This window comes from Corvus kubaryi, unplaced genomic scaffold, assembly GCF_017639235.1.
Source record: "Corvus kubaryi isolate FWS band 111438036 unplaced genomic scaffold, C.kubaryi_AGA036_p1.0 65287, whole genome shotgun sequence".
NCBI classification, from domain to species: Eukaryota; Metazoa; Chordata; class Aves; order Passeriformes; family Corvidae; genus Corvus; species Corvus kubaryi.
This window is the reverse complement of record NW_024581892.1, coordinates 125,264-135,782: the sequence shown is the minus strand read 5'-3', so window position 1 is coordinate 135,782 and position 10,519 is coordinate 125,264. Positions and strand designations below refer to the sequence as shown.

The following is a 10,519-nucleotide window of genomic DNA, read 5'->3' as shown; positions in this document are numbered from 1 at the left end:
GCCCGCTGTCGCCCCTGTTCCCGCTGTTCCCCCCTGTTCCCGCTGTTGCCCGCTGTTGCCCGCTGTTGCCCCTGTTCCCCCTGTTCCCCGCTGTTGCCCCTGTTGCCCGCTGTTGCCCCTGTTGCCCGCTGTTCCCCCTGTTGCCCGCTGTTCCCCCTGTTGCCCGCTGTTCCCCCTGTTCCCCCTGTTCCCGCACCTTCCCGCCGCTCGGGGCTGAGCAAACTCCCATCCCGGGGGCGCGGCCTCTGGGCGGTGGGCGGTGCCGGGGTCACGTGGTGCGCCGGCCCCGCCCCCTGCCTGTCCGCCATGTTTGTTCCTTCCGCAGCGCCTGGCGGCGGTGGCGCAGCCCGGGGCCCGGACCGGTCATACCCCCTTCCCGCGGGCAGGGATCGGCCTCTTCAGCGCGCCCGGGAGCGGCGGCAGTCCCCTTCCCGCGGTCTGGAGCCGAGTCAGGTTGCGTTATTTTCCTTTCCCTTGTGTCCGTGTTCTCCGCTCGGTCCCCCGCCGCTGTCCGAGATCCCAGGCGGGCTCCCCGGTGTTCCCTGGCGCAACCTCCAGGGAGCGGGAGGACAGCCCCGGCCGGGCCCGCGGTGCGAGAGCGCCCCGGGTGCTCGCCAGAGCCGGTGCGGGTGGCGGGGAATGTGGCGTGATCCGGGATCCCGTGACTCCGGGGCAGGCGGTGGCTCCTTTGGGAAGCGGCTCTAGCCGGTGCATGGCCGGTCGCCGACCCCGCAGCGCTTCCTCGCCACTGAGAGAGATCGCTGGTCTGTCAGGGTGAAACTCGGCTTAGTACTTGTGTCCTCAACACGTTTCACATCGGGAAAAGAAGAAATATTAAAACTCCTTTTATCTCCTTTTTCTCGTTACTGTGTGCTTGGAGCGGGCTGCCCAGGGAGGTGGTGGAGTCACCGTCCCTTGGAGGTGTCTGAGGAAGGGCTGGACGTGGCACTCAGTGCCGTGGGCTGGTCGGCAGGGTGGTGTTTGGCCATAGGTTGGTCTCGGTGATCTCAGAGGTCTTTTCCAACCTGCTGGGTTCTGTGCTGGAGAAGGGCCGCCTGCTCAGGGCGCCCTGAGGTTTCACTTCTTCTTTTTTGCAGCAGTGACTCGGCTCAGCCCCTCCGCAGGGCCGGGGGAGTTCGCAGTGGCGGCAGGTGGCTCTGCGGGCTCAGGTGTGGTGATCGCTGGGTAGGGAAGGATGGGGATGGGCCAGGACTGGGAATCGCTTATGTCTGGGTGGTTAATGGGCTGCTCTCGGTGTAAGTAATTCCGTGTTACATATAACTTGTATAAAGCAATTGAGTGGATAACAGAAGAGGGCAAGAAAACTAGTTTTAAAAGCCTCCATTAGTGGCCTTTATAGTAAGGTTACATATAACTAGATACATAGAGAGCATTTAAGTTTTATTAGCTTGGGTGGAACAGTCAAGTAGGGACCTTCTTGGCTAAGTTTTGTTCAGGAATTAAAATGCTTGTTTGCAGATAGCTGTCATGCAGCCTTCCATCTTACGTGTTGTTTTCCTTCTTGTCCACAATAATTTACAGCTATACTAAATAAGCATGTGGGTTTTATTTGTCTTTACTTTTAAAGTGTTGTGCAACACTGAAGTTGTCAGTGCTCGCTTTTTTTAGAGCAGAGGTGGCTGTGTGTGACTAGGTTTTTTTGGTTTTTTAAAAGTGTTTTTCCATGACTTTTTAGTAGCTTAGAAGGTGACAAGCTGTAATGGCAGACTGGAGGGAGAGCAGACATACCCAAAATAAATCCGAAACGTTTTTTTCTTAGTACTTTTATTTTCAGAGAAATCTAACCTAAGGATGGTACAGCTATATCTGTGTTTCATACCAACATCAAATTTATAATTAACTGTTACTTTTCTCTGTCTTCATTCAGGTTGTATGCCTTTACTGTCTCAATACATAAAGTTAAAAAGCGACAGTGTGTATTTAAAAAAAAGAAAAAAGATCTAGCAGTGCTTAGCTTTTGAGTGCTCAAACACCATCAGTTTCCTTAAATTGAAAATATGTGGAAAAAAAGAATTGCAGAGGGTCAAATAAGATATTTAGACTTCAAGCTTTGTTCTATTTTGTGTCAATTTCGTAGTAAATCCTGGGAAACAGATCTTCCAGCTCCTTAGGATTGGAATTTTACATAAATGTTTCACAATGAATAAAAACTTCCGGGCAAAAAGGCTTGTAAGAAGTCCTTAGGGTTTGTTAGGTTATTTGTTGTTTTTTTTTTTTAAATAGTGTTCATTCTCTTGTGTGTTTTGTTTTCGTTTTCAATCTCTGCAGAGCAGGCAGTGTGTTGGCCTGGTACAGTGTAACCCACTTAATGCCTTAGGGATGGGGCTTTCGTCACAGTTATACTGGGAAGAATATGAATGTACAAGGTAGCCTTGTACCAATAGAGGCTGCTATTACTAAGATTCCCTGAAGGAAAGGGGAAACTAATGCAAGGGAGAAAGATGAGCACATTTGAGCAGAAATAATTGCTGGATAGGTTATTGAGAGAGTGGAGGCAGTAACAGAGAAGTAGGTTGCAACGAGAATGTCAAATAGCTCAGGCATTGTTAGCAGTCTTGGACCAGGAGCAGCAGCACCGAAGGGTGTTTTGAAGTTGGCTAAAAGTAACAGAATATTTAAGTTGGAAGATGCTTAACTGTGAACTGCTGAGAAACGTAAATTCTGATGAAATCCGAATAAATAAGTTTGCTCATTCTACTTGAACTTGTGGAATGAGGCTGGAAGTGAAGGTTAGGCTTCTGCAAGATCAAACTGGCAGAGATACTAATGTAGGTATTTCTCCTGACATTTTCTGATTGACTTTGTGTCTAGCTAGAAGTTAGAATAAATGAAGTGATTCTGGCAGTAGGTACTGGAATGATTCCATGATCCAAGGGTTATGTGAACTTCAGGATTCCTTCCCTTGGCCACTGGTTCTTTCATAGTCCCGAGTCATGCCAAGCAACTGTTTGAACTAGAATCCTGAGCTTCATAGGAGTTAAAAACAACCTTACAAAGAAATTGCCAAATACAACTTTTTTGGTATCCAAATGAGTGCTAACAGCTGAATGACAGTTCATTTTGGGTTGGGCTCATATGAGAAATTACAAGTAAATTCTAGTGATATTCTGGTGTTAGATGAAGCATATCTAGGCTGCTTACAACTAGAGGCAATTTTAGTCTGTGTTTTCTTCTGGATAGATGTTCAATAATCTGCTGACAGGTTATCTTCGTAGTACAGTGGTGAAATCACAGATACAGGAAGGAAGACTTGCAAGGAGATTAGGACTTTGGTAGGTTGAGCTGTATGATTGAAGGGCTTCCAGGCAGCTGATAAGTGGCTGTCAGTAAAGGGGTGTTCCTGATCCACAGTTCTTATGTCAATGCCCCGTGGAGGGGAGGGTCAGTTTGGAGGCTGACTAATGTCACTGCTTGTAACATATCCAAAAGTACAAAACCTGTAGCATCTTGACTTCATATCTGGATGTTTTCCTTTGAATTGAGAAAAAAGTATTTCAAAGTCAAAAGGCTTGTGGCTTCTTATGCACTAAAAAAACCATTCTTGTGCCACTTAATTGACCAGGGTGTAAACCACTACCTCCTAAATATAAGAACAAGGATTGGCTAAGGGGAGAAAAGTGAGAAAATGTGCTTCTGTCCTTTCTTTTCAGATTTTTGGAAACTTGCAGATCTGCTATAGACAACAAGTTTAACCACTGTAGTGATTGAGGGCTGAGAAATGTAAAAACTCCACAAACAGTAAGTGTTAAAAATTATGTAGTTTTGGATTCTGCTCTTTCTGCTGCAACTCTGGTAGTTCTTGGGACTTCTTCTCAGACATTTCACAGAGAAGCAATTAATGTCATTCTTTGATGGGCCACTGTAACTAACAAACTATGTTTTCTATGCTTGCCTGGCAATTATTGTCAAATGCTTTGTTTGTGTGAAAAAAACCCACTACTAATGAGGGAGGGAGTTTACATTTCTATTGAAAAGCAAGTGTTTTTTTCAGTCAAAATACTTGCAGTGGTGTGCCTTTTTAAACTTTTAATCTGATACCAGTGGTTTAACAAAATACGGTGGCTTAGCAAATAAAATTGTTAATAAGCTTCAAAACTGAAATGGATGTGCTGTATATGTGTAAATTTGAGGATAGGAAGTTATGAAACATGGTCAGTGTTATGCTAGTTGTAGAACTGCTAATTCTGCTTGTCCATAACTTGAGTGTGTTTTCTTAAAGACGGCCCCTTTTTTCAGTAAGTCTTGGCTGATAGCACATGAGGTTGTAAGCAAACATGACTAGTTGGAACAAATTTGAGTCTGTCTTACCTTTAACAGCTTCAGTTAAAGGACAGTGTAGCACATAGCCTCAAGAAAACCTTTAGGTTTAGTCTTGGTTTCATATAGGAGGTGGCTCATCAGTGAGCATTGAATGACAGTGATAACTGAAACAAATTTTCTCACCTGTTTCCAAGTCAGAAAGTAAACACAAGTGGAGAAGCAACTGTCTGGAAATTAGAAGTGTCCCTTACACCTGTTTCCTCAAAAATGCTGAGGCAGTTCAGTGGTGGTATTGCAATAGATCCAGGTTTTGGTGCCCTATTAGAAAAAGGGGAGCGGAGGTGAGATTTCAGTTGCTATGTGTGTTTTTTTGTTTGGGTTTTAATGCGTGTGTTTGGGTTTTTAATGTGTGCTGCAGTGGCTGGTATCAGTGTGGTAAAAATGAAACTGTAAATAGATCCAATGAACTGGATTTTGTAATGCAAACTGATTTTTCTGAGGTTGCTTAGCCTTCTGTCTTTCGTTGTGACAGCAAATATTTGGACTGATAATGGAAATATTTGACTTGCGATTCATTTCAGTGTTTAAAAGGGACATCCTGAAAGGCAGCAATTAATTTACTTTTTTGTATTACGGTATATGGTCATGCTAGAAATTACATTAGTAGAAAATGTTCCCCGCTTTTAACAGGAATACTGAAGTCAGTGATTTAAGCACTGTAATCCTTCTAAGTTAGTGGAAGCAATTCAGAAATGGTTATCGAAATGAAGCAGAGTGGGGCTGCTTTTTATTTATTTGCTCTGACTCTCTTTGAATATTGAAATGATTGAAGAACATGAGGGAAAATTACTCTTGTTGCAGACTCTTTGTCTATTAGGTTGAGAATACTTTTACATTAAGTAGTTGTGTAGCTCACTAAGAAATAACTGGAACAAACAATTGCCTGTAATTCTATACTCTGTTGCAATTCCCGATGTTGGGTAAAACAATCAGATGCACATTAGAAATTAAGCTTTTGTTTTGTTTTCAGATGATGAATGATGATTGAACAATTAAGGTAAAAAATGTTCAGAAACATCATACTGTATGTAAACCATCCCTTCCAAAAATACTGTCAATTTTACAACATTATACAGATAAATTATGTAATAGGAGTAATAATATTAATTCTTGTAGTGTTGTAAGTATTTTATCGTTGTTTTATTTGTTGGAAAAAACTTTATTCTAGCCTAGCATGACAGCTTCTGCTGTGGAAACTTAATGTCCTGAAAAGCAACGTTGCCTGCAACATCACAGAAGACTCTGTAGCTTTTGTGTTAAAGGACACAAATGGTTTGTGGTTGGTCTGTAATTGTCTGCCTAGTAAAACTAATTTTATGATCATCAGTCTTAGACCTTACTGGAGTGGCCCACATAGTTGAAATTGTGCAAATTAACTTTGCAGGTTCTAGATGCATGATGTACTAGCTACTGTTAACACTTTCCTTACATGTATTTTGTTTAAAATGTGGCTTTGTGGACAATTTCATGATAACTGCCATTGATAAAAATGCAGAAGCTAAAGAAACCAGTGCATAGTACCAGTCAGAACTACTTAAGCCAGTTATTTATTCACACTGTGTCTTTTAGGGAACTTCTGATTTCTGCAGGACTGGAAAAATAAATTGTAACTTGTTCCCTACACTGGAGTGGAAGAACAGGAGAACATTCAGTACCCTCTGTTCCCACGAAAGCATTATTTATTAAGAAGCAGCTCCTATCTAATGGTGTAGAAACAGGAGGCATAAATGAATATGCTGGACCATTTTCAGGAGTTAAGCATAAACCTGTAACTCTTATGCAAGTAGTCCAGTGACTCTAAGGCTTTTCACATGCATTAAAATGTATGTGTTCATAACCTGAGCCATAGCTGTTACCCTGTAGCTCTCTGAAGGGTAAATGAACAATGTGCTCGTCGCTTCTAAGCAGCTTTAACGTCATCATACAAACCTGTCGAGAATTAAGGCTTCATAAACGTTGTTAATTACACAGTATAAATTAATTAAATTACTTGCTCTGAACAAGTTTTTAATGGATGCAGTCAGTTCCTTGTGTTTTGAAGTTTTTTTTGTGTTGAGGCTTCAAACTACTCCTGTCTTACTGTAGATTATGTCTAGCAAATATTCAAAGATGGAAAGTCACTGATAAAAAAAATTCCTGAAATTTCTCACTCCTACTGTAGGCCTTGATTGTAAGGCAGCACAGAGTCATATGACTCTCACACCAGCTTGTATCAGGTACTAATTCTACCGGCACACTGTGGGTGATGTATATGCCAGTAATGCTAATTACTACTAGCAAGACCGCATTCCTTCCTTCAAAGAAAGAGACGGACTGGGCAACTTATGACCCATTTCCATTTTAAATAGATGCTATTTTCAGAGAAGCCTGTTGGGGTGAAGCCTTTGAACTCTTTTACTATCAGGCAGGTTTAGGAAAAGTTCTCCTCATACAGAAACTTCGGTTTGTTAAACAAACTGTTTTTTGTTTGTAACAAACTACGTTTGTTAAAATTAAACTTTAGCCCCAAGCAATTAAAACACCATTTTACAGTATTAGATGACACTACAGTTGTGAGGGCAAAGGTTGGGTACAAAGCACTAATGAACAAACCACTTTAGTGCTAAAGGGTTGGGTTTTTTTAAAATTTCTTTTTAAGTCTGACAGTTAAAAAGCCTTCTTTGGTGTCACTAATTTGCCATCCCCATGCTGGCAGCCAGACTATTCACTAGCACTTCCAGACTTTTTGACAGTTTTACTATGGGAAGTTGACACCTCCTAACTGAACTGTCACTGTAGGCTTGGCCTAGGTATCTGGCATTTTGAGTATCATTGAAGTAGCAACTGCTGATTTGCTTTTGTGGTAGTTAATAGTATTCCATTCATCAATGCTGTTCTGAAAGGAGGAAACTATAAACTATTGAATGCTTGTCTAAATAAAATTACAGCATTTGTTCTGTAGATAACTGTGTTGCTAGTGCATTGGTTTAAAAAATAACTTTGGTAATAAAATACAGCACTGAAGTGACTAGTTCAAGGCACATGCTCTATAAAATTCTCTCACTCCACTTTTTTCCATAAACCTTTTCTCAGTGAACGTAAATGAATAATTTGCCTTCTGAATGTAATGTGATACCCCTTCAAGCACAAAGTGGGGGTGGTTTGAAGGGTTTGGGGGTTTTAAAGGGTTTTAAGTGACAGACCAGTAATTTATACAGCATACTGCTTAGATGCAGACTGCAGTCTGTGAAGAGACACCTCTTAAATGTGGTATTCTTGAGCGGGTATTCTTACTGGAGTGTATCTACAGTTCACCTATTTAGTGGAGTCCTGGTTTTGTACATGAAACTTGATGTTGGTGGACTTGAAAACACATTCTAGATATTTATGTGTGCAAAATTTGCTGCTCACAACTATTTTCCTTTTTAATGATTTCCTTAATCTTTACAGGTCTAGGAAACCAGGAGGATCTTTTCCCGTAACAATGGCAACAAAATCATCGCTCCTTAAAGTAATACTGCTAGGAGATGGTGGAGTTGGGAAGAGTTCCCTCATGAACAGATATGTCACCAACAAGTTTGATGCACAGCTGTTTCATACAATAGGTGTGGAATTCTTAAATAAAGAGTTGGAAGTTGATGGACATTTTGTTACAATGCAGATATGGGACACAGCAGGTCAGGAACGGTTTAGGAGCTTGCGGACTCCTTTCTATAGAGGTTCTGACTGTTGCCTGCTAACTTTCAGTGTGGATGACTCTCAAAGCTTCCAAAACTTAAGCAACTGGAAGAAAGAATTCATTTATTATGCAGATGTCAAGGAGCCTGAAAGTTTTCCATTTGTGATACTGGGTAACAAAGTTGATATTGATGAAAGGCAAGTATCTACAGAAGAAGCCCAAGACTGGTGCAGGAATAATGGCAACCATCCCTATTTTGAAACCAGTGCAAAAGATGCTACTAATGTTGCAGCAGCCTTTGAAGAAGCTGTTAGAAGAGTTCTAGCCTCTGAAGATAGATCAGATCACTTTATTCAAACAGATACAGTAAACCTTCATCGGAAACCAAAACCCAGTTCATCTTGTTGTTGACTTAAATTTCTTTTTGCCAAATTATGCTCTATAAAAGAATGGGGAAGGTGTAGTAGATAAAATAACAAATGGGTTTCACTCCAATATTAAAATCTTAATATTCTGCTGCTTTCATGGGGGAGAAAAAGAAAAATGTCCATTCATGGGTGACCCGTTATTGAATTAGTGATGCTTTCTGTTTAGGAAGATGTCAAGTAAAAAAATAATATAAGAATGTAATTTGCCAAGTTTATTCAAATGATAAATACTTTGAATATAATTAAAACTTGAAAGTTCTAGAAGCACTACTTTGGAGAAGCTGTTCTGGAATTCAGGCACAAAGATACTTTTATATGTGTATATTTTTATGAAATCGGCATTCCACTTTTGTTTCATTAGATGTCAGTTTCTTAACAATGCTAGATATTAAACTTCAGTCTCACTACATTCCTTTTGCTGTGAGTGGTACTTCATCTCTAATGTGGTTATTATAAGTTAATATTTACCTCCAGGTCTTCTAATTGCCTAATGTTGCTGTAATTTGTATAGGTTTATAAGTAGGAAATAAATTTCCTACATATTTAATGTCCATTTTTTCCCATCTACTATTCTAATGCTGCACTAATTTTTCCAGCGGTTTAATGCAAAATACTGATAATTTTTAAAATTAATGTATGTCTTTGCCTTAAGTCCATTCTAGCATGTTTCTGATCAATAAGGTGAAAAATCTGAGTAACTGAAGTATAACCGCTTTTTGAAAAAGAAATGCTTTATTCAGTCAGCTTTAATAGCACTTGAAAGGATCCACATTACAACAGTTTTGTAGGAAAACTCCTAGTCTACAGCCTTAGAAGTTCCAAACTTCTTGTTCCTGTTAACCCGAGCTATGAATGTGTTTACCAGTAGTATCTGCACTGTGATATTAAGGATTGGCAATATGTAGAGAACTCAGGAAGCTCTTGACTTACAGTAGATTTTGACAGCTTTCAGCCCTAATACAGGTATATAACTATAGATAGTGTTTGAGCTGAATTTGATCCTTATTTAAATTGCTATTTTAGGATATGGACTTGTACATTTAAGATAATGTCTTTTATATTACTGAATTCATTTCATAATGATGAACAGGAACAAACTCTGTATTTAATGGACAGTCTTTTTTGCAGTCATGCAGACAAAACTACAGGTGTATTTGAGGTTTCAGGTGCAGTTTAAGTGGTAGAATACTTGTATGAGAGAAATTGTTCAGTATTGGCTCTCAGAGTAACCACTGTCCTTGCAATTGCAAAATTGCTAGTGCACTATTGCTTCCATCTGTAATCCATGTGCTAACAGGCACATGTGGACATGTGGTCTGAGAAAGGAAGTCTGAGGCTGCAGGACAGGCCATGTTATTCATTAAACAACTGCTTTCTGTACAGCAACTTTTTTGTTCAATAGAAAAGCCTTTCTTGAGAGTACATTACCAGTAAGTATTTTATCTTAAAAGTATCTAATTAATCTGTACCAGGTGTAATTATTTGGAAGTAAAGCTTGCAAAAACAAACGCTTCTTGTTGCTCTTAGTACGCTTTTCTGAATGTATTGTATTCTTGCTTGAACCTGTCCAGGACAACTTTACCTGGCAGATCTGCTACTCCTGCTTAAAAGTGCCATCTTTTTACCTTTTGTGCATTCCTAAGTTTGATTCATTCTTGCAGTCCTGCATCTACACCAACTGAACTGTGTTTTAAACTTCAGTCCTTGAGCAGTTAAATATAGGTTGAACTACTTCTGTTATGTTTAATTTCTAGTCAATGAATGAAAAGATCTGTGAAGAAAATCTTAGCTAATGAGAGAGCAAAAAGCTTTAGAAATTAAGATTGCTTGTGTTAGGGACTACCAAGCTAGTGACATGAAATTGTTGTAAAACTACTACCTTAGTAGTTAAAGCTTCCTTTAACATTCATTTTAGCAGAGATTAAGGTTGAAACAAAACAGGAACTGAAGATACTGTGACTAGAGTACTATAGATACCATTCAAATAAGATTGCTAAAAGGGAAAAACGAAGGATGAGAACCACTGTGGTCTTTCTTGTGCCCAGGTATCCATCTGTGTTTTCCCATCTGTCCCCTTTCCATGTAACATCAT

At 40.2% G+C, this 10,519-nt stretch overlaps 1 protein-coding gene across 3 annotated transcripts; it reads left to right on the top strand.

The window, feature by feature from the left end:
* The first annotated feature begins 286 nt into the window (after positions 1 to 286).
* Positions 287 to 8,836, top strand: LOC121673234 (ras-related protein Rab-9A). Of its 3 annotated transcripts, XM_042046374.1 has the most exons (4): positions 287 to 453; positions 3,672 to 3,759; positions 5,312 to 5,338; positions 7,771 to 8,836. In XM_042046374.1, exons 3-4 carry the CDS (start codon positions 5,319 to 5,321, stop codon positions 8,408 to 8,410), a joined length of 660 nt encoding a protein of 219 aa, XP_041902308.1. In that variant the 5' UTR covers positions 287 to 453; positions 3,672 to 3,759; positions 5,312 to 5,318; the 3' UTR covers positions 8,411 to 8,836. The 3 variants fall into 3 exon arrangements, with proteins under 3 accessions (XP_041902308.1, XP_041902309.1, XP_041902310.1); XM_042046375.1 differs by lacking the exon at positions 5,312 to 5,338 and having other exon boundaries at positions 290 to 453; XM_042046376.1 differs by lacking the exons at positions 3,672 to 3,759; positions 5,312 to 5,338 and having other exon boundaries at positions 290 to 453.
* The last annotated feature ends 1,683 nt before the right edge of the window (positions 8,837 to 10,519 follow it).

What these genes read in the sequence shown, in the direction of transcription:
- LOC121673234 (XM_042046374.1), top strand. Translation starts at nt 5,319, where the DNA reads ATGATGATTGAACAATTAAG. An exon ending in ATGATGATTGAACAATTAAG is followed by an intron (nt 5,339 to 7,770) that starts GTAAAAAATGTT and finishes TAATCTTTACAG; the next exon opens with GTCTAGGAAACCAGGAGGAT.